At 42.8% G+C, this 24,387-nt stretch overlaps 1 protein-coding gene across 4 annotated transcripts in view; it reads left to right on the forward strand.

Moving 5' to 3' along the window:
• The first annotated feature begins 1,705 nt into the window (after positions 1–1,705).
• LOC112225097 (E3 ubiquitin-protein ligase HECW2-like) overlaps positions 1,706–24,387 on the forward strand; it is a 51,402-nt gene continuing 28,720 nt past the window's right edge. For 2 of the 4 annotated variants that reach the window (XM_042306679.1, XM_042306682.1), the window contains exons 1-7: positions 1,808–2,388; positions 14,051–14,864; positions 21,403–21,510; positions 22,003–22,097; positions 22,191–22,260; positions 23,157–23,326; positions 23,795–23,934. In XM_042306679.1, the coding sequence (XP_042162613.1) occupies positions 14,465–14,864; positions 21,403–21,510; positions 22,003–22,097; positions 22,191–22,260; positions 23,157–23,326; positions 23,795–23,934 (983 nt within the window). In that variant the 5' untranslated portion in view covers positions 1,808–2,388; positions 14,051–14,464. Of the gene's footprint in view, positions 2,389–14,050; positions 14,865–21,402; positions 21,511–22,002; positions 22,098–22,190; positions 22,261–23,156; positions 23,327–23,794; positions 23,935–24,387 lie in introns of all 4 variants that reach the window. The other 2 variants (XM_042306680.1, XM_042306681.1) reach the window with 2 other exon arrangements.

Below are 24,387 nucleotides of genomic sequence, written 5' to 3' on the forward strand. Positions count from 1 at the left end.
AGGTGAGTCCAAAAATGTATTGTATGCCGCTGCATAAATTGTCTGCTTATATGCCCCCTTTGATTTATCCTATGGTTCTGACTTGGTGTACAGGGAGAATACTGTAAGAACGGCCCATGTTCTGAATTATGTTGCTGGTACATTTAAAAAAAGCTGATCAAATAGTTATATTGACTACGCCAGTCCTAGCTTGTTCATTAAAAACCTTTTATAACTAGGGGGCAGTATTTTCATTTTTGGATAAAAAACGTTCCCGTTTTAAACAGGATATTTTGTCACGACAAGATGCTCGACTATGCATATAATTGACAGCTTTGGATAGAAAACACTCTGACGTTTCCAAAACTGCAAAGATATTGTCTGTGAGTGCAACAGAACTGATGTTACAGGCGAAACCCAGATAAAAATCCAATCAGGAAGTGCCGTATTTTTTAAAACCGCCTCATGCCAATGTCTCCTTATATGGCTACGAATGAGCTTACATTTTCTACGTATTCCCCAAGTGTGTCTACAGCATTGTGACGTCTTTTTACGCATTTATGTTGAAGAATAGCCGTAAGGAACCACATTGAGCAAGTGGTCACATGATGGCTCCCGCAGAAAATCTTGCGTAAAGTACACAAGTAGCCATTTTTCCAATCGCTTCTTATGAGAAACCAATTGTCCCGACGGATATATTATCGAATATATATGTGAAAAACACCTTGAGGATTGATTCTAAACAACGTTTGACATGTTTCTGTCGATATTATGGAGCTAATTTGGAAAAAAGTTTGGCGTTGTAGTGACTGCATTTTCCGGTCGATTTCTCAGCCAAACCTGAAGAACAAATGGAGCTATTTCGCCTACAAAAATAATATTTTGGGAAAAAAGGAACATTTGCTATCTAACTGGGAGTCTCCTGAGTGAAAACATCCGAAGTTCTTCAAAGGTAAATTATTTAATTTGATTGCTTTTCTTATTTTTGTGAAAATGTTGCCTGATGCTAGCAGAGCCTAGCCATAGCATTATGCCATGATAAACTTACACAAATGCTTGTCTAGCGTTGGCTGTAAAAGCATATTTTAAAAATCTGAGATGACAGTGTGATTAACAAAAGGCTAAGCTGTGTCTCAATATATTTAATTTGTGATTTTCATGAATAGGAACATTTTCTAGGAAGATTTATCTCTGCTGCATTATGCTAATTAGTTTGAGGCTATGATTACGCTCTCGCATGCGGGATGGGTAGTATCAAGTCTGTTATCTGCTCATCATCCCCTTATGTCATAGTTTGTACATCTCAATTATCAGTAGGAACCTAATTTGTTTAAGCAAGTCAGCCATATCAGCTATGTTTTTTTTAAAGGCAGCAAATTAGGCTGATTAATTAACAGGTATAGCAGTGGTAAGGTGTTGGGACTGTGTGGGCACCGTTTGTCACCGTTATAGTGTAATTAATGTATTGTTTAGTGTTGTGCAGTGGGTTTGCTGGCATGCATCTAAAAATATATTTTTTAGTTTGCCCCACCAAAATTTATATGCAAAAATCGCCACTGCCTATATGAGACGTGCATGCACGCGTTCCAACACACCAACCTGGTCTCATATATTAGATGTAACATAGTAAACGTAAAACCTTGACCATAAAAAATAGTAGCCTGGGCTGATTTACGTACAGAATACTACAAAATACTCTGAGACCAGGTTGCACAGCCAGCAGCCATACACAGCTCTGCAGGCTGGGCCTATCTCCTTTAAGTCACCGCCCATTTCAACAGAGGAGGCACGGCTTACGCATCAGGTATATTATGAATAATTCCATAATGACCCCAGTTAGACAAACGACTCATAGGCTAACTGCAATAATTAGGTAGGTTACATTTGCCATCTTACTCTGTAGGTTCGGCTTCAAATCTGTGTTGCTTGCGGGATAGGGCGTTCGGAGTTGAGCATCTGCTGGCAGGGAAGATGATTCGGATAGTATGGCTGAGTGTGTGGAATGCGCATTGCGATGCAAAACCATAGAAAGCTATACATTGAAAAGACGACAAAACTAACGTTGTGGTCGTAATAATAAGGGGCAATTGTGTTTCTAGCGCGCACCTTTAGACACTGACAGCCTCCTACAAGAAGGCCGTCCAGCCTCCGCAGCCTAAAAATTTCACGCCAACATTACTGCCAACCGGAGGAGAGATACCGATGCTATACATGACTCACACCCAGGCTGCCTCTACATATTTGGCCTGGACTTGGGTCTCCTAAAGCGGTATCCCGCCTGTCCATAAATCCGAGGCTGCACAGAGAGGGAACAAAACCTTCCTGATATCCACACCGAAATCTTTGCGGATAATGCTATGCTCCCGTTTAATTTGTGTATGTCTGTTTTATCGCACCTCTGCGCAAAAGGTAAGCAATGGGTATACTACCCATGGATACACCCGTGGTCAATATTTCATGTGGCATTTTATTATCGTTTAGGATGGTGACCGAAATAATTTAAATATGTTAGTATAGCCAAACCTTTACATGTGAATAGTGTCATGTTGTGCATGTCATCACTTTCAATTAAGTGAAATTGATTGATTTTATAGCCTGCGTCTTGTCAAGGAGATTTGCATTAAGAATTGACGTAGGGAATTCCCAGAGTAGCCTAACCCAATAGCGAGCAATGATCGCATCAGTGTGGTCCCTATTCAGTAATGTGTGCAAAGCAATGCGCCTGTGGCCACGACAGCACGAGAGAAGCCTAACGTGTTGACATGCTAATTAATTGATGTAGGCTAACTTGCCTTGTAGACTACAGTAGGTAATATAGTAAGATGTGTTCAATTCACCTGTCAATATTGAGAGTAGGCTATAAAACATGATACTTCTCTGTAGGTGGTATAGGCTACCCATTGTAACAACTTTGTGGCTGCGTAATGCCCTGGGGAGTACAGCATAATGCTCACTCCATGCGCTATGCAGCTGAGCATTGACATCATGCCATTATTTCAGATGTTATGAGTGAGTTTATGTTATGCCTACAGCCAGGGTGTCACAGCTCCAGTCTTCAAGGGCTGATGGTGTCTGCTAGTTCTTGTTCTATCCTGTTCACCTGACACTGATTTAAGACCTGGGAAGAGGAAACTATTACCCTTTCACAATATCATGCAGACTCAAACCATACTGTGCTGGCTCAGAACATCGCAGCAACTATGGTGGATGTGTATACGACATGAATCTGTCTTGAATCGGCTCAATGTCAAAACCAAAAGCCTTCATGTGTGTACATTCGTTGGGAAAGCAGTGCATTTAATTGATCAATTCAGTGCCAGTACAGGGAGAGATGAAAAGAAGCCGGACTGCAGCCACTGAGGACAAGAACTGTGCCCCCCTGGCCTTTACATACAGTATAGTCACCTCAAATCAGGTGATCAGTGATACACTCAGGATGTGTCAAAGCTAGGCTTAGTTGCCAACAACCGGATGCATCCAGTTTTCAGGGATGCAGCTAATTCAACCTAGCTTCTTTTTTGCAGAAAACCAGATGTGGGAACTCCACTCTTTCTTTTACGGCTGCTACGTTAGTTTATATCAAAGCAAACAGTAGCAACTTATATATTGAATTTCAAATAGTCCTGCCAATCTTCACTTGGATGGATGCAGTCACAGACAGGGTTAAGATCATTTCCATTTGAACTCAGTTCATGAAATGAATCAAACTCGAAATGAAATGGTTAAAACAAGTGTCGCTAAGGTGAGGATTCAGAGAAGATGAGCTGATCCTAGGTCTGTGCCAATGGACAACTTTGACCCAGAATGGTACATTTTCCATCATATTGTCCCTGGTTGTCTCAGGCTGTCTTTGTCGCCATCTGTTTTGTGGGGTCATGCAGTGCAGGTGTAGTTGGACAAAGTGATGTACAGTAGGGAGAGTGAGAACAGGTTAAATGGATGTGTCTGGTTTGGCTGTACAGTTTACATGCTTGTTTCATATGTTTTTTCTTGACCCTGCATGTCTTTCTGTCTGTGTGTATGCACATAAGTGTAAAATTAAGGTGCAGATTAATGTGCATATGTTAGTAGCCTTCTTCCATTGTTTATAAAAATATCAGCGTTCTAAAGGGGTACTGCATGAAAACAGGAAGCGAGCTTCCGTGGTGCTCATTCGCATTGCAGGTCATTGTGGGATACCTCTCAGCATGTGACTCATTCCAGGCAAGTATTCCCATGGGGAAGCAGCCAACGAAGTAGCCATGACAAACCCTGGCACAGTATACAGTTATTTCTCTCATAGTGAGTCAGAACTGCATTCATTATTATGAGGCCTCCGTGCATCAATAAAGCTTACACGTTCATATGAACTGCATTACCCATAGTGAACAGGTCAATGATTAGCCTATATCCACAGTAACATTAGCATGCTTAATATACCGCATATCATATTATAGCTGTGTGGACTGTGAGTGCATTCTGCATGTGTTTTTATTTGTGGCTCTGAGAGTACTGTACGTGTATGCGTCATAGATACAATGCCTGGGTGTTCTCAAAATGCAGACTACCACGGACTACCATTCTGAAGTAAAATGTTTGCTTATGTGTATCTTGTTTCGTCTCTATTGTTGCCATTGTCATGGCTGGAAGCAGGTTCAGTGAATGGGGAGATGCAGTTTGAGGCAATACAGTAGAGGGAGTGCGAGTGCTTCTCAAATGTAATGTTTCATGCGTTCTCCACACTCATCCTCACAAGAACGCACTCAAGAAAACGTCCTCGGAGAATACACTCAGAGCAAGGTGAATACACTCAGAGCAAGGTGTATCCATGTTGAAAAACACTGTGTAGAAGTATAGTGTGTGCTAGCTGTTTAAATTACAGTATTTGATAACCAATACAAGCCTGTGACATCAGTTCAAAAATCAAAACAATACTGAGCACACACTTGCTAACATGCTACTGTCAGCATGTACACACACACCCACCCCCCTGCGCCTGATATAAGGGGAGTCCATGTTTGTGTGTGTGCTTTGAACAGTGCCTTGCATTGTGAAGATTCAGCACTTCTCCTTGGCAAGATGTGTTTTAGGCATGGAAGTGTGTGCACTTACTATCCTCCCTGAGTTTTTTTGGCCTTTGAGAGGCCAAAATCTCCTCTGGACAGAATATCGACAGGAAGCCTGGAAGACGGACATGTGTCAATCAATATTCACAAGGCCACCCACCCTCTAACAGGGACACAGAGGTGTAAAGAGAGCGAAAGGGACACCTTTCCCACTGTCTAGGTGTGCAGTGGTGTTGGTAGAATGTGGGTCAATTGCCAAGAAGAACAATATTCTTATTCCATCCATCCTATTTAAAAAAAAAATTCTCACCAACTTCCAACATAAATACGGTAGTTGTGAACTTCCATAAGGTTTATTGCTAGCTGTTTTGCGATCAGGGAAACCAGGTAGCATTCCCATTCGGGGAGCCTCATCGTTTGCTACATTGGTGTTAAAATGAGATGTCACACTGTGTGGCCATTGAAGTGGGTCCCAGATCTGAGGGGTGAGTCACTTTTAATGGTGAAGCGCTGGGATGTTACAAACTCCCTAAGGGAGATGACTTTACCCACTCCTGCCATTCACTATAATACTTTACAATTACAGTCTTCTTTCCTTATTTCCTTTTAAATAATTATTGATTTAACATGACTGGACAGGAGAAAGCAAGGGCCCCATAACATATCTTTGACCGATCTAGTCATATCAGATCAGTGACTTTCCTTCAAAGAAGGGCTGTAGGAAGATAGCATTTCTAAAATAATGAAGAGAATTCAACCTTTTGCTTATCCAACCGGGCACAGACATCAGTTCAACATATAGTTTTGAACTTCAACAAAACATTTTACCATGTCATTGGATTTCGGTAAAATGTTGAGTAAAAAAAGACGCTTGATTCACCTTTTATCAGACGCAAAAATAAATAGTGTGATATATATATATATATATACTGCTCAAAAAAATAAAGGGAACACTAAAAAATAACATATCCTAGATCTGAATTAATTAAATATTCTTATTAAATACTTTTTTCTTTACATAGTTGAATGTGCTGACAACAATCACACAAATTATCAATGGAAATCAAATTTATCAACCCATGGAGGTCTGTATTTAGAGTCACACTCACAATTAAAGTGGAAAACCACACTACAGGCTGATCCAACTTTGATGTAATGTCCTTAAAACAAGTCAAAATGAGGCTCAGTAGTGTGTGTGTGGCCTCCACGTGCCTGTATGACCTCCCTACAATGCCTGGGCATGCTCCTGATTAGGTGGTGGATGGTCTCCTGAGGGATCTCCTCCCAGACCTGGACTAAAGCATCCGCCAACTCCTGGACAGTCTGTGGTGCAACGTGGCGTTGGTGGATGGAACGAGACATGATGTCCCAGATGTGCTCAATTGGATTCAGGTCTGGGGAACGGGCGGGCCAGTCCATAGCATCAATGCCTTCCTCTTGCAGGAACTGCTGACACACTCCAGCCACACGAGGTCTAACATTGTCTTGCATTGGGAGGAACCCAGGGCCAACCTCACCAGCATATGGTCTCACAAGGGGTCTGAGGATCTCATCTCGGTACCTAATGGCAGTCAGGCTACCTCTGGCGAGCAGATGGAGGGCTGTGCGGCCCCCCAAAGAAATGCCACCCCACACCATGACTGACCCACCGCCAAACCGGTCATGCTGGAGGATGTTGCAGGCAGCAGAACGTTCTCCACGGCGTCTCCAGACTGTCACGTCTGTCACATGTGCTCAGTGTGAACCTGCTTTCATCTGTGAAGAGCACAGGGCGCCAGTGGTGAATTTGCCAATCTTGGGGTTCTCTGGCAAATGCCAAACATCCTGCACGGTGTTGGGCTCTAAGCACAACCCCCACCTGTGGACGTCGGGCCCTCATACCACCCTCATGGAGTATCTGACCGTTTGAGCAGACACATGCACATTTGTGGCCTGCTGGAGGTCATTTTGCAGGGCTCTGGCAGTGCTCCTCCTGCTCCTCCTTGCACAAAGGCGGAGGTAGCGGTCCTGCTGCTGGGTTGTTGCCCTCCTACGGCCACCTCCATGTCTCCTGATGTGATGGCCTGTCTCCTGGTAGCGCCTCCATGCTCTGGACACTACGCTGACAGACACAGCAAACCTTCTTGACACAGCTCGCATTGATGTGCCATCCACTTGTGTGGGTTGTAGACTCTGTCTCATGCACTGCCAGCATTCAAAAGTGACCAAAACATCAGCCAGGAAGCATAGGAACTGAGAAGTGGTCTGTGGTCCCCACCTGCAGAACCACTCCTTTATTGTCTTGCTAATTGCCTATAATTTCCACCTGTTGTCTATTCCATTTACAACAGCATGTGAAATTTATTGTCAATCGGTGTTGCGTCCTAAGTGGACAGTTTGATTTCACAGAAATGTGATTGACTTGGAGTTACATTGTGTTGTTTAAGTGATCCCTTTATTTTTTTGAGCTGTGTGTATATATATATATATATATATATATATATCACTATGTAATGTGTTGGTTTCATTAACTGAAAAAGCTTTTCTCTAAAATGTTGTGCATACATTTGTTTACGTCCTTGTTTAGTGAGAATTTGTCATTTGCCAAGATGCATCCTCCTGCAGTTTTGTCACAGAACACAATGCCTCAAATGTTTTGAGGGAGCGTGCAATTGGCATGCTGACTGCAGGAATGTCCACCAGAGCTGTTGCCAGAGAATGTAATGTTTATTTCTCTACCATAAGCTACCTCCAACTTTGTTTTAGAGAATTTGGCAGTCAATCCAACTGACCTCCCAACCGCAGACCACGTGTAACCACGCAAACCCAGGACCTCCACATCCAGCTTCTTCACCTGTGGGATCGTCTGGGACTGGCCAGACGGACAGCTGATGAAACAAAGAAGTATTTCTGTCTGTAATAAAGCCCTTTGTTGGGGAAAAACAAACATAATCTGATTGTCTGTGCCTGGCTTCCCAGTGGGTGGGCATGGGTCCCACCCATGGCGGCACCCCTGCCCAGTCATGTGAAATCCATAGATTAGGGCCTAATTCATTTTTTTCAATTGACTGATTTCCTTTATATGAACTGTAACTCAGTAAAATCGGTAATTGTTGCATTTTTTTCATTTTAATGCTGTGGAAGCAATGTTTATTCAACCAGTATTTGTACCCAACAGAATGGCTCTGGTATTCTTGCCCAACAATAGGAATCTATGGCTTTACCATAAACCTGGTGCCCAACAAGTTCAAAATGGAACTGATTTATTTATTGATAGGCCTAATAATACTCTTTCACACAGTTATAACCAGAATCTCAAAGCGCCAGATGGATTCTGTGGGTCCCAATAAAGAAGAGCATTATTATTTTTTTCTTTACCAACCTTTTGGAATCTGCAATTTTTTTGTCCTAAGCATAAATGGTTACCATGGCCTTGTTTTGCATCTTTAAAATGAATACGTGCTTCCTTCTTTACATCCTAGATGCAAATCAATCACAGATCTCACATGACATGATGGATTAAAGCAGTGTAGCAGAAGCCTAGCGTTCACCTATCCAGTCATGTAAGAGCCATTATTTATTTCAAGGAAAGGAAGGCTGGTCAAGGCCCCTGTACTGTGTATAGAGGCAGTGAACAGGCTCCTTATCCCGTTGGCTCAGTGAGACAGACAACCCAGACCTCTCCCACTCAAATTAGAGAAAACAACGGCATACAGACATGGAAGGAATTTGAGGACTGACCTCAAGAACAGTTGCATAACTACCATTCAAGACTTTTCTCTCTCTCGACTCAAAATTACTCAAAATGCTCCTTCTCCCACAAGTGTGTGTGCGCGCGCACATGTAGCTGTGTACATACAGTGGGGCAAAAAGGTATTTAGTCAGCCACCAATTGTGCAAGTTCTCCCACTTAAAAAGATGAGAGGCATGTACATTTTCATCATAGGTACACTTCAACTATGACAGACAAAATGAGAAAAAAAATCCAGAAAATCACATTGTAGGATTTTTAATGAATTTATTTGCAAATGATGGTGGAAAATAAGTATTTGGTCAATAACAAAATTTTATCTCAATACTTTGTTATATACCCTTTGTTGGCAATGACCGAGGTCAAACGTTTTCTGTAAGTCTTCACAAGGTTTTCACACACTGTTGCTGGTATTTTGGCTCATTCCTCCATGCAGATCTCCTCTAGAGCAGTAGTGTTTTGGGGCTGTTGCTGGGCAACACGGATTTTCAACTCCCTTTTCTATGGGGTTGAGATCTGGAGACTGGCTAGGTCTGTCATAGTTGAAGTGTACCTATGATGAAAATTACAGGCCTCTCTCATCTTTTTAAGTGTGAGAACTTGCACAATTGGTGGCTGACTAAATACTTTTTTGCCCCACTGTATCGATTTGTGCCTGCATGCATGTCTTCCCCAGTTGAATAGTCTTGTTGACTCAGGGACATCCATGCAAGCATTCCTTTCTCCAGTATCAGTCCGGACACACAGGCAATCATCTCACACATGCATGACCTCCTCTTCTCATGTAATGTCGCACTGAGCAACATGGATCGTTCACTATAAATCACTATGAAACTGAGATTCCGTGATATGTTGCCTCGGGCAGCAGGATGAACTGATGATATTGCAGATGTGCACAATGTAAGACATTACACTTCTGTTACAGGAGTTTCCAGATGGACTTCACTGCTCTCCTTTTTGTTAATCAAAAACCTATCTGGTATATAGTAAGTTTCAGCAGGGAGACACCACCCAGCACAGAAGCAGAGGAAAAGTCTAGGTGGCATTCTCTGAACTGGCCCTTAGAACCGTTTCCTGTCTGATTCAGATATGTCAACATTAGCACTAGGGGCTTATAGGAAACCCAAATAAGGCAGTGACCTTTGTCTCCTGCTGCAGAGTTATCAATCAATCAAATGTATTTATAAAGCCCTTTTTACATCAGCCGATGTCAGAAAACAGAAACCCAGCCTAAAACGGCAAGCAATGCAGGTGTTGAAGCACGTTGGCTAGGAAAAACTCCCAAGAAAGGCCAAAACCAAGGAAGAAACTTAGAGGAACCAGGCTATGAGGGGTGGCCAGTCCTCTTCTGGCTGTGCCGGGTGGAGATTATAACAGAACATGCCCAAGATGTTCAAATGTTCATTAATGACCAGCATGGTCAAATAATAGGTCTGGTACAGGTAGCACATGCGGTGAACAGGTCAGGATTCCATAGCCACAGGCAGAACAGTTGAAACTGGAGCAGCAGCACGGCCAAGTGGACTGGGGACAGTGGTCATCATGCCAGGGTCCTGAGGACACACAGGCAGTCATCACACATGCCATGACCTCCTCTTCTGATGTAGTCACTGAGCAACATGGGCTATAAATGGTCCTACGGCTCAGGTCCTCCGAGAGAAAGAAAGAGAGAATTAGAGAGAGCATACTTAAATTCACACAGGACACCGGATAAGACAGGAGAAGTACTCCAGATATAACAAACTGACCCTAGCCCCCCGACACAAACTACTGCAGCATAAATACTGGAGGCTGAGACAGGAGGGGTCAGGAGACACTGTGGCCCCATCCGATGATACCCCCAGACAGGGCCAAAAAGGAAGGATATAACTCCACCCACTTTGCCAAAGCACAGCCCCCACACCACTAGAGGGATATCTTCAACCACCAACTTACCATCCTGAGACAAGGCCGAGTATAGCCCACAAAGATCTCCGCCACGGCACAACTCAAGGGGGGGCGCCAACCCTACCAGGAAGATTACATCAGTGACTCAACCCACTCAATTGATGCACCCCTCCTAGAGACGGCATGAAAGAGCACCAGTAAGCCAGTGACTCAGCCCCTGTAATAGGGTTAGAGGCAGAGAATCCCAGTGGAAAGAGGGGAACCGGCCAGGCAGAGACAGCAAGGACGGTTCGTTGCTCCAGGGCCTTTCCGTTCACCTTCACACTCCTGGGCCAGACTACACTCAATCATATGACCCACTGAAGAGATGAGTCTTCAGTAAAGACTTAAAGGTTGAGACCGAATTTGCATCTCTCTCATGGGTAGGCAGAACCTTCCATAAAAATGGAGCTCTATAGGAGAAAGCCCTGCCTCCAGCTATTTACTTTACTTTACTTTAATTCTAGGGACTATTAGGAGGCCTGCGTCTTGTGACTGTAGCAAACGTGTAGGTATGTACGGCAGGACCAAATCAAAGAGATAGGTAGGAGCAAGCCCATGTAATGCTTTGTAGGTTAGCAGTAACCTTGAAATCAGCCCTTGCCTTGACAGGAAGCCAGTGTAGGGAGGCTAGCACTGGAGTAATATTATCACATTTTTTGGTTCTAGTTAGGATTCTAGCAGCCGTATTTAGCACTAACTTTAGTTTATTTAGTGCTTTATCCGGGTAGCCGGAAAGTAGCGCATTGCAGTAGTCTAACCTAGAAGTAACAAAAGCATGGATACATTTTTCTACATCATTTGTGGACAGAAAGTTTCGGATTTTTGCAATGTTACGTAGATGGAAAAAAGCTGTCCTTAACAGTCTTGATATGTTCGTCAAAAGAGAGATCCGGGTCCAGAGTAATGCAGAGGTCCTTCACAGTTTTATTTGAGACGACTGTACAACCATTAAGAGTAATTGACAGATTCAACAGAAGATCTCTTTGTTTCTTGGGACCTAGAACAAGCATCTCTGTTTTGTCCGAGTTTAAAAGTAGACATTTTGCAGCCATCCACTTCATTTTGTCTGAAACACAGGCTTCTGAGCGAGGGTAATTTTGGGGCTTCACCATGTTTCATTGAAATGTACAGCTGTGTGTCATCCGCATAGCTGTGTTAACATGATGTTTTTTCGAATTACATCCCCAAGAGGTAAAATATATAGTGAAAACAATAGTGGTCCTAAAACGGAACCTTGAGGAACACCGACATTTTACAGTTAATTTGTCAGAGGACAAACCATTCACAGAGACCAACTATCTTTCCGACAGATAAGATCTAAACCAGGCCAGAACTTGTCCGTGTAGACCAATTTGGGTTTCCAATCTCTCCAAAAGAATGTGGTAATCGATGGTATCAAAAGCAGCACTGAGGTCTAGGAGCACAAGGTCAGATGCAGAGCCTCGGTCTGATGCAATTAAAAGGTCATTTATCACCTTCACAAGTGCAGTCTCAGTGCTATGATGGGGTCTAAAACCAGACTGAAGCATTTCGTATACATTGTCTTCAGGAAGGCAGGGAGTTGCTGCGCAACAGCCTTTTCTAAAATTTTTGAGAGGAATGGAAGATTCAATATAGGCTGACAGTTAAAAAAAAAAAAATTCTGGGTCAAGGTTTGGCTTTTTCAAGAGAGGCTTTATTACTGCCACTTTTAGTGAGTTTGGTACACATCCGGTGGATAGAGAGCCGTTTATTATGTTCAACATAGGAGGGCCAAGCACAGGAAGCAGCTCTTTCAGTAGTTTAGTTGGAATAGGGTCCAGTATGCAGCTTGAAGGTTTAGAGGCCATGATTATTTTAATCATTGTGTCAAGAGATATAGTACTAAAACACTTACGTGTCTCTCTTGATCCTACGTCCTGGCAGAGTTGTGCAGACTCAGGACAACTGAGCTTTGAAGGAATACGCAGATTTAAAGAGGAGTCCGTAATTTGCTTTCTAATAATCATGATCTTTTCCTCAAAGAAGTTCATTAATTTATTACTGCTGAAGTGAAAGCCATCCTCACTTGGGGAATGCTGCTTTTTAGTTAGCTTTGCGACAGTATCAAAAATACATTTCGTATTGTTCTTATTTTCCTCAAGTAAGTTGGAAAAATAGGATGATTGATCAGCAGTAAGGGCTCTTCGATACTGCACGGTACTGTCTTCCCAAGCTAGTCGGAAGACTTCCAGTTTGGTGTGGCGCCATTTCCGTTCCAATTTTCTGAAGCAATGCTTCAACATCTAGTGGAAAGCCTTCCTAGAAGAGTGAAGGCCGTTATAGCAGCATATGTGGGACCAACTCCATGTCAATGCCCATGATTTTGGAATGAGATGTTCGACAAGCATGTGTCCACATACTTTTGCTAATGTACTGTAAATTGGTTCAACAGAGATCATCATTTCAATTTACCAAGGAGCTACAGTACTGTGTAATGGTCCGCACCCACAACAGCTTAGTTGGTTATAATAGTGCTGAACAGACGATGAGATGATCCCAGCATAGATCATCCCAAATCAGAAATTACTGGTGCTAGCATTAGCTCAAATTATAGCTAATCTTCCAAAATGCCTTGGTTGTTGCTCAGCACATCTAAAATAAGCTCCTATTGAATCATAAAGTCACATGTCTCCCTTTTCATACTAAACAGTTGTGGTTCAGAATCGGACAGCCAATCAGACAGTCGTCCCCCTGATATCCCCCAGACACCTTTGCTGATTTAAGATCTTCCAGGGAGGCAGTTACAGCTCCCTTTCTCTGCTGGATCTCCACTTCCTTTTTCTGGGGCAGTCAATCTGACAGACTCCACAAAGCACGGAGAGAGAGAGGGAAAGAGTCATAGTAAGAGAGAGAGAGAGAGAGGAGGACAATCAGTTCTCAAAACAGTACATTGGGACGTTGTTATTGTTATGGAAACGTGTCTCTAATACAATAAATCCTGTTTTAGATTTTGTCATTTGCATACATTTCATTTAGAAGGAGAGATGAAACAATCAGCAGTTTTGCCTTAACCCAGCTTTCCTGATGTAATTTCGTCATTAATTTGTAATGTTGATTAGGAAAGAGAGAATCACTCGGTGTGTAAATTAGAATGGCTAGGCCTAGGCGGCAATGTACTATAAATGCATTGGTGACTGGTTCTGTGACACCACATCGCAGTCTGGTGGTGACAAATGCTTGTTCAGGGATCTCGTGATTGCATTTCGCTGAGAGTTGTCCAGTGTTCATTGTTTTTGCTGTGCATGCAGTGCGTCGGTTAAGAGTACTGACGTTTTGTTCTTTGTTTCACTTCGTCTGTCTGCCCCTGTCCCTCATTTTCCTCTCCATTTTGTCTTCTCTTTCCTAGTCTTGGGCTCTCTGTCTCGACCGTTGCTTGTTGGACAGCGTAAGGTAGCAGAGTGGACAACGCTGGCTGTCTTCCACCTGTCTTTGCTCCTGGATTGTTCACTGCACTCCAGGAATAATATTTTTTTTTACATTGGCCAGAGAGGGCTTGGTCAGAACTTTAGGTACAACACAGTGCAGAGCTTTTATGGAAGGATAACTTCTGCAACCTCCACATGAAACATTATTAACACCACCATCTGAAAGCTAAAGCTGTAGCAATCTACCATAGTTAAGTGAGGTAGACTGCATCTTTGAAGCGTAACCCAACCACTAAGACCAAGGGTTTCCGGTTATCTAATCCCCACCAACCTTTTGCCAGCTCCTGTAACAACAACTCCAAACTTCCTGCTTTGGCCTTTCACCCGCAGCCACCATGCGTCCCTCACTTGCCACAGCGGTCCTTCCAAGGACCCGTAACCATCCCCACACGGCCCACCCCCACAATGCACACGGATTGTCCGGACACTTGGGACGAGAGCACCTGTCAGCGCCTCGGAGGCGCAGCCCGCACCTGCGACACACACTCAGCCCGGAGAACCTTCGGAGCCTGGCAGAGCGCGGTGGCGCCGCCGGGGACATGGCTTCCGTGGTGAGTAGCCCCATTGGCCTCCCGAGGGCCAACAGTGACACGGACCTGGTGACGTCGCAGAGCCGCTCGTCGCTGACGGCATCCACGCTGGAGTTCACGCTGGGTAGGGGCGAGAACCTGGTCATCTCTTGGGACATCAAGGAGGAGGTGGATGCCACCGACTGGATTGGCCTCTACCACATCGGTGAGACACTCAGCATACTCATTTCACAATGGTAGTTAGTAACTAGGAACGTTTAAAGTAGAACACATGAACTGGTTGCCCCCAGGGATACATAGTTATGTTGTAGTCCAGTACAACATAATCTTATTCAACTAATGATATATCCCTTGATTAAATGAATCAGTTGTGTTAGTACAGGTGTAAACAAAAATGGTCAACCCCAGGGGTACCCTGCCAGAATAAGGTAGAACACTAGTTTACCTTATCCAGCTACTTGTGGAGCATTGAATCAAAGGTTTAAATAAATGCTCACATTTTTTTTATTGTAATAATGTTTCTTTGATTTGGACTGACAAGGCAAACTTTTTAACTAATACTATTGATCTGACTGAACTGATCCAAGCTGTTGTGTAGGACTTTCTGATTCTAGCAAGTTATGTAGAGTTGAGAAATGCATGTCTCTGGTGCAGGAGACTACAGAGTAAATAATGAAATTGGAGCTGTTGAAGTTCCACAGAAGGGAAGCCTGAGTCAACATATACATCCGACTTGGACCACCACATATCATATACACCTAGACTATCCTGGGGGGTCTCCAATACAGTGCATTTGTAAATTTTTCAGACCTCTTTACTTTTTCCACATTTTGTTATGTTACAGTCTTAGTCAAAAATGTATTCAATTGTTCCCCCCCCATCAATCTACACACAATACCCCATAATGAGTAAGCAAAATCAGGTTTTTAAGTTATTTTTACTAATGTATCAAATAAAATATCACATTTACATAAGTATTTTAGACCCAACTCAATACTTTGTTGAAGCACCTTTGGCAGTGATTACAGTCTCCTCGTCTTGGGTATGACGCTACAAGCTTGGTACACCTATATTTTGCAGTTTCTCCCATTCTTCTCTGCAGATCCTCTCAAGCTCTGTCAGGTTGGATAGGGAGTGTTGCTGCACAGCTATTTCCAGAGATGTTTGATCGGGTTCAAGTCCGTGCTCTGGCTGGACCACTCAAGGACATTCAGAGACTTGTCCTGAAAGCCACTCCTGCGTTGTCTTGGCTGTGTGCTTAGGGCCGTTGTCAGGTTGGAAGATTAACCTTCACCCCAGTCTGAGGTCCTCAGCACTCTGGAGCAGGTTTTGAGTAAAAGTATAGATACCGCATCATTAGAAAATTACTCAAGTGAATTATTTGGTTCAAGTCCAAGTATTTGGTTTTAAATATACTTACCTTTCAAAAGTAAGTGTAATTGCTAAAATATACTTAAATATCAAAAGTATAAATCATTTCAAATTCCTTATATTAAGCAAACCAGACAGGACCATTTTCTTGTATTTTTTAAATTACGGATAGCCAGGGGCACGCTCCACTCTGACATAATTTTCAAATGCAGCATGTGTTTAGTGAGTCTGCCAGATCAGATGCAATGGGGATGACCAGGGATGTTCTCTTGATACGTGTGTGAATTATACAATTGTCTGTCCTGGTAAGCAATCAAAATGTAAACACAACTTTTGGGTGTTAGGGAAGATGTATAGAGTAAAAAGTACATAATTTCTTTAGGAATGTAGTGAAGTAAAATTTGTCAAAAATGTAAAGTACAGATACGCCAAAAAACGACTTAAGTACATTTCACTGGTTCCAGACTTATTTTGTTTAATAATGATGAGGCCACTGTTTTCTTTGGGACCTTGAATGCTGCAGGCATTTTTTGGTACCCTTCCCCAGATCTGTGCCTCGACACAATCCTTGGCTCGGTGCTCTACGGACAATTATTTCGACCTCCTGGCTTGGTTTTTGCTCTGACATTCACTGTCAACTGTGGGACCCTATATAGACAGGTTTGTTTCTTTCCAATTCATGTCCAATCAATTGAATTTACCACAGATAGACTCCAATCAAGTTTTAGAAAAATCTCAAGGATAATCAATGGAAACAAGATGCACCTGAGCTCAATTTCGAGTGTCATAGTAATGGGTCTGAATATTTATGTAAATAAGGTATTTCTGTTTTTAAGTTTTTATACATTTTCAATGTTTTTGCTGTTTTTGCTTTGCCATTATGGGGTGTTGCATGTAGATTGAGGTGGAACAAATCTATTTAAAATCTATTTTAGAATAAGGCTGTAACCTAACACAATGTGGAAAAAGTCTAGGTGTTTTAAAAACTTTCCGAATGCACTGTTTAATAGCCCTGCTTAGAGTCAGGATTTTGATTGTAAACTACACCCAACAAAAATATAAACGCAACATGTAAAGTGTTGGTCCCATGTTTCATGAGCTGAAAATAAAGATCCTAGAATCTTTCCATATGCAGTTAACATCCTTGTTACTGAGCCTTTCTCCATTGCAAATATAAACCATCCACCTGACAGGTGTGGCATATCAATAAATTAAACCGCATGATCAGCATGATCATTACACAGGTGCACCTTATGCTGCGGACAATAAAAGGCCACTCTAAAATGTGCAGTTTTATCACACAACACAATGCCACAGATATCTCTAGTTTTGAGGGAGCTTGCAATTGGCATGCTGATTGCAGGAATGTCCACCAGAGCTATTGCCAGACGATTGAATGTTAATTTCTCTATCATAAGCCTCCATTTTATTAGAGAATTTGGCAGTACGTCCAACCGGCCTCACAACCGCAGACCACTTGTATGGTATCGTGTGGGCAAGCGGTTTGCTGATGTCAACGTTTGTGAACATGAGTGCCTCGTGATGGTGGTGGGGTTATGGTATGGGCAGGCATAAGCTACGGACAATGAACACAGTTGCAGTTTGAATGCACAGAAATATCTTGAAAAGATCCTGAGGTCCATTGTGAGGATGCATATCTGTATTCCCAGTCATGTGAAATCCATAGATTAGGGCCTAATGAATTAATTTAAATTGACTGATGTCCTAATGAACTGTAACTCAGTAACATCTTTGAATTTGTTGCGTTAATATTTTTGTTCATTATACATTAAGAGGCACACTGTATAAGGCTACTTGTTAAATATTGCAGTGAAAAAACAACTTCTCCAACTTTTTCACATTTATTCATATAATGAACCACATATTGTTTTGAACCTACAGTATAACCAATTCGGTTCCACGTGAGCATACATGCCCACTAAATACTTTCAGGCAACAAACTAAATAGTATTTATCTAACACAAACTATAAGCAACCACATTAGGCTTGTCTAAGACTCCTCTCTAATACTAATTTACCAGTTTACCAATATAATAATTGGCTGTGGGACGAGTCAGTCAACCTCCAGAAGCTTCTGAATCCTCTATCCACCTGCCCCTTGACCTGTCTGGATTTCCTCCTTTAAGAAAGAGAGATCCCAATCATCCCTGTTAGGTGAAAATATGAGAGGGAGGGAGTAAGCAGAGAAGGCAATCCATGCAGGGATCCCTCTAGCTATCGATCACAAAGCTATCATGCATTTCATTACTAGTGTCAGGGTATTAATCCCCCCCAGGGTGCTGCGTGCTTTCCCACTTTCCACAACTAAGCAGACATTCAATGATATCTCCTCCTCCTCCCTCTCTCCTCCACATCTTTTCCCCCACATCATGCTGCTTCGTGCTTGTTCAGTTCAGCCTGACGTGAAAGTGCTATGTACAGCGGAATTCCCTCGGTTTTAACACTGTGGGAGGTTGCAATTTCTTGTCCTTTGTGTTAGAGGTAGTAGAGAATGTATTTTAGGCACTACATTTACGAATTAAATGATAATTGTCTGAAGTTTGATGTATCTAAGGTTATGGTATAGGGAAAAACAGACATTATAAACTCAGGGGGGAAAAAAGAAACGTCCCTTTTTCAGGACCCTGTCAAAGATCAATCGTAAAAATCAAAATATCTTAATTGGGTTTAACACTGATTCCCATGCTTGTTCAATAAACAGTTAATGAACATGCACCTGTGGAATGGTCGTTAAGACACTAACAGCTTACAGATGGTAGGCAATTAAGGTCAGTTATGAAAACTTAGGACATGAAAGAGGCCTTTCTACTACTCTGAAAAACACCAAAAGAGAAGATGCCCAGGGTCCCAGCTCATCTGCGTGAACATGCCTTAGGCATGTTGCAAAAGGACTGCAGATGTGGCCAGGGCAATACATTGCAATGTCCGTACTGTGAGACATCTAAGACAGCGCTACAGGGAGACAGGAGAGACAGCTGATCATCCTCGCAGTGGCAGACCACGTGTAACACCAAATCAAATCAAATTTTATTTGTCACATACACATGGTTAGCAGATGTTAATGAAAGTGTAGCGAAATGCTTGTGCTTCTAGTTCCGACAGTGCAGTAATAACCAACAAGTAATCTAACTAATCTAACTAACAATTCCAAAACTACTGTCTTATACACAGTGTAAGGGGATAAAGAATATGTACATAAGGATATATGAATGAGTGATGGTACGGAGCAGCATAGGCAAGATACAGTAGATGGTATCGAGTACAGTATATACATATGAGATGAGTATGTAAACAAAGTGGCATAGTTAAAGTGGCTAGTGATACATGTATTACATAAGGATGCAGTCGATGATATAGAGTACAGTATATTCGTATGCGTATGAGATGAATAATGTAGGGTAAGTAACATTATATAAGGTAGCATTGTTTAAAGTGGCTAGTGATATATTTACATCATTTCCCATCAATTCCCATTATTAAAGTGGCTGGAGTTGAGTCAGTGTCAGTGTGTTGGCAGCAGCCACTCAATGTTAGTGGTGGCTGTTTAACAGTCTGATGGCCTTGAGATAGAAGCTGTTTTTCAGTCTCTCGGTCCCAGCTTTGATGCACCTGTACTGACCTCGCCTTCTGGATGATAACGGGGTGAACAGGCAGTGGCTCGGGTGGTTGATGTCCTTGATGATCTTTATGGCCTTCCTGTAACATCGGGTGGTGTAGGTGTCCTGGAGGGCAGGTAGTTTGCCCCCGGTGATGCGTTGTGCAGACCTCACCCTCTGGAGAGCCTTACGGTTGAGGGCGGAGCAGTTGCCGTACCAGGCGGTGATACAGGCCGCCAGGATGCTCTCGATTGTGCATCTGTAGAAGTTTGTGAGTGCTTTTGGTGACAAGCCGAATTTCTTCAGCCTCCTGAGGTTGAAGAGGCGCTGTTGCGCCTTCTTCACGATGCTGTCTGTGTGAGTGGACCAATTCAGTTTGTCTGTGATGTGTATGCCGAGGAACTTAACTTGCTACCCTCTCCACTACTGTTCCATCGATGTGGATAGGGGGGTGTTCCCTCTGCTGTTTCCTGAAGTCCACAATCATCTCCTTAGTTTTGTTGACGTTGAGTGTGAGGTCAACAAAACTAAGGAGATGATTGCACACCTGCACAGGATCGGTACATTCGAACATCACACCTGCGGGACAGGCACAGTATGGCAGCAACTACCGGGAAAACACAATCCCTCCATCAGTGCTCAGACTATCCGCAATAGACTGAGAGACGCTGGACTGAGGGCTTGTAGGCCAACCACGTCGCCTATGGGCACAAACCCACCGTCGCTGGACCAGACAGGACTGGCAAAAAGTGCTCTTCTCTGACGAATCGCGGTTTTGTCTCACCAGGGGTGATAGTCGGATTCGCATTTATCGTTGAACCTCAATGAGCGTTACTCCTGTACTCTGGACCGGGATCGATTTGGAGGTGGAGGGTCCATCATGGTCTGGGTGTCACAGCATCATTGGACAGAGCTTGTTGTCATTGCAGGCAATTTCAATGCTGTGTGTTACAGGGAAGACATCCTCCTCCCTCATGTGGTACCATTCCTGCAGGCTCATCCTGACATGACCCTCCAGCATGACAATTCCACCAGCCATACTGCTCGTTCTGTGCGTGATTTCCTGCAAGACAGGAATGTCAGTGTTCTGCCATGGCCAGCGTAGAGCCCGGATCTCAATCCCATTGGGCACGTCTGGGACCTGTTGGATCGGAGGGTGAGGGCTAGGGCCAACCCCCCAGGAATGTCCGGGAACTTGCAGGTGCCTTGGTGGAAGAGTGGGGTAACATCTCACAGCAAGAACTGGCTAATCTGGTGCAGTCCATGAGGAGTAGATGCACTGCAGTACTTAATATCTGGTGTGGCCTCCAGCTGCATTGACTTTTGATTTTGACCCGCCCCCCCTTTGTTCAGGGACACATTATTCAATTTCTGTTAGCCACATGTCTGTGGAACTTGTTCAGTTTGTCTGTTGTTGAAACTTGTTATGTTCATACATATATTTACACATGTTAAGTTTGTTGAAAATAAACGCAGTTGACAGTGAGAGGACACATTTTTTTGCTGAGTTTACATGGAACAAGAGTTATGATAAGGCTGCAATGTGGAGTGTAGATATGTGCTGTTCAATAAATATCTGACCGTAACATTACAGTGTTCATTGGGGTCCACCATTTTCTAGTTTTTCAATAATTAAACATTTTGTCTGTCACTCATGTCTTTATAGACCACAAAACATGCATGTTTTTACTCATTTAGAACCAAACACACAAACTGAGTGTCTGACAAAGCTTTTTTGTTCCCTGGCCGGCTCAGATGAGACCAGCCCGTCTAATGTGTGGGACTGTAAGAATCGCGGGGTGAATGGGACACAGAGGGGTCAGATTGTCTGGAGACTGGAGCCTGGTCCTTACTTCATGGACGGTGAGTGGGAGGAGAGAAAACGAGAGGAGAGGGAGTGAAGGAAAGAAAGCTTTAATATGATCAAGTATGATGTGGAATTGAAGCTTCAAAATGTCTTTGAGCAAAAAGTGCGGTCCAATGTGATGAGATTAACAAAGGGGGAGAGGCAATGCTTAATTAACAGGTTTTTGTTCCAAATAGCACCCTATTCCTTATGTAGTGCACTACTTTTGAGCAAGGCCCATAGGGCCATTATTTCATGGTTAACTACTGGAAAGGTAATTACACTGCAATTACATAGTACACTACGTTTAATTGAATTGTTAGTTCTGTAATACATGTGAATACAAGTAATTGTGAGCAAGATGTTTGCATTACTCTGTACATACTACCCTCTTAACAAGCAAGATTAGAAGTCATGTCTCACAATTGAGATTCAGCCAGCAAAAGAGTTGGTGAGGAGAGGAAAAGAGAAGTTGTGTTCATATCATGAATCTTACTATTTCCCTCTAGCTGAGACCAAGATCTGCTTCAAGTACTACCACGGTGTCAGTGGAGCCCTGAGAGCAACCACCCCCTGCATCACTGTGAAGAACCCTGGAGTCCTGGTGTGTGTGTGTTTTTGTGTGTGTGTGTGTGTGTGTGTGTGTGTGTGTGTTAAGACTGTTATCATGTTTATACAACTTCTCTGTGTCTCTCAGGGAGAAGGTCAAAGTGAGGGGCAGTCATCCACCGATCATCCTCGCAAACTAATCAGCTTTACTTTAACAGGTGAGGTGTGGTTTGGCTAAAACCAAGTAAATGTCCTCATTGACTCTGTCTTAGAAAATGTGCACACACTAGTTCCATTTCAAATTATTTAGTAGAAGATTGTCAATGTTTTGGCAGCAAATTGCTTTTGTGACTTATTGATAAATCTTATCAATAAGATTTATCATATTAATCTACCACTTTATTTGACCTTTTTATTCCTCATGTGTTATTCCCACTTGAAAATAAGAGGTTCTAACTTTGCATATATGTATATCATCCTTCCTTTGCAATAAACCTCAGAAAATGTGTGAAAACGCAGTAGGTTCTGTTCACGCTCCAATTGCAATACTAGTTCATATAGTAAGGTGCTCTTTGGTTTCCCTGGCTTGTGACATTGACAAGAAATTGGACTTGGCTAAACGTGTATGATATAGTTGCAGATAAAAGCCATTATTGAAACGGCTTGGCATCTTCATTTTGGAAAGTTAAAAAAACAAACAAGGTAAACATAATGTCTACTGCCAATGTGTTGCTGTTTCACAACCTTCATCACTGCATTTGCAGAGAGGATATGTTTGGTGGAGATATTAGAAGATGGGCTCATTGTAATGGCTGGAATGGAATGGCATCAAAGCCCGTCCTCTTCTATCTCCACCCACTAGCCCCCTCTGGTTGGCAGTTTAGCCTCCAATTTTGTTTTGTCAAAGCCTCAGACAATGCTCAGTGAAGGACCTGGGGCCATACTGTATGTATAAGAGTCTCAGAGTCGGAATTTGGATCTATGATCAGGTCCCCCTGTCCATGTAGTCTTATTTATTGTGCTCTAAAAGGCTAAACCAATCCTGACTCAGCACTCCTACTCTGATACTGTTGATACATACATCCCCTGATGTGATGATAATCTTCCTCTGTAGATATGCGTGCGGTGGGGCTGAAGAAGGGAATGTTCTTCAACCCGGATCCCTACCTGAAGATGTCCATCCACCCTGGGAAGAGGAGCGGCTTCCCCACCTTCAGCCACCATGGACAGGAGAGACGCTCCGCCATCATCGCCAACACCACCAACCCTAAGTGGCACGGAGAGGTGATCTATATTCCCTATTATTTACAAAATTGTGAAGGTTAGACATTTGAAATCAATATGGCTGAAGAGACTAGGTCAGGGATTGGTAAATTTGATAGGGGTGGGGGGCACACAATCTGAACTCCTCATGAGGGGCTGCTGTGGCTTGCGGGTCTGCGTATCCACATCCATACCCACACATGCATCCGCTAACCTTTTGGGGTTGCCCATCCCTGGTCTTCCAAATAAAGAGTTAATGGGGAGCCGAGCAAGGCTTTCCCTTTTTGTGTCTCGCTTGGCGTCTCAGATGGTCGCTGTCCACTGTCATGCTGAACTTCAGAATTCTGATTAAGTTGCTGTCCACTTAAATTGGACCTGAACCTCTGATTGCCGCAATTCACTTGTTGTTTACCATTAAAAAATATATTTTGTGAAAAAGCCAGCTCATAGAAACATGTTCTAACAGTCTGTGTCTCCCTCCCTCTGTAGAAATACACTTTCGTAGCACTGATGACAGACATTCTGAACATCGAGGTGAAGGACAAGTTTGCCAAAAGTCGACCAATCATCAAGCGCTTCCTTGGTCAGCTGACCATTCCTGTCCAGAGGCTGATTGAGAAGATACCTGGGTAGGTAACATGGCAAATGGACGCACCCATGCATACACTACCGATCAAAGTTTTAGAACACCACCTCATTCAAAGGTTTTTCTTTATTTTTACTATTTTCTACATTGTAGAATAATAGTGAAGACATCAAAACTATGAAATAACACATACAGTGGGGAGAACAAGTATTTGATACACTACCGATTTTGCAGGTTTTCCTACTTACAAAGCATGTAGAGGTCTGTAATTTTTATCATAGGTACACTTCAACTGAGAGATGGAATCTAAAACAAAAATCCAGAAAATCACATTGTATGATTTTTAAGTAATCAATTTGCATTTTATTGCATGACATAACTATTTGATACATCAGAAAAGCAGAACTTAATATTTGGTAGAGAAACCTTTGTTTGCTATTACAGAGATCATATGTTTCCTGTAGTTCTTGACCAGGTTTTCACACACTGCAGCAGG

Source organism: Oncorhynchus tshawytscha, linkage group LG26 (assembly GCF_018296145.1).
Source record: "Oncorhynchus tshawytscha isolate Ot180627B linkage group LG26, Otsh_v2.0, whole genome shotgun sequence".
In the NCBI taxonomy this organism is placed as follows: domain Eukaryota; kingdom Metazoa; phylum Chordata; class Actinopteri; order Salmoniformes; family Salmonidae; genus Oncorhynchus; species Oncorhynchus tshawytscha.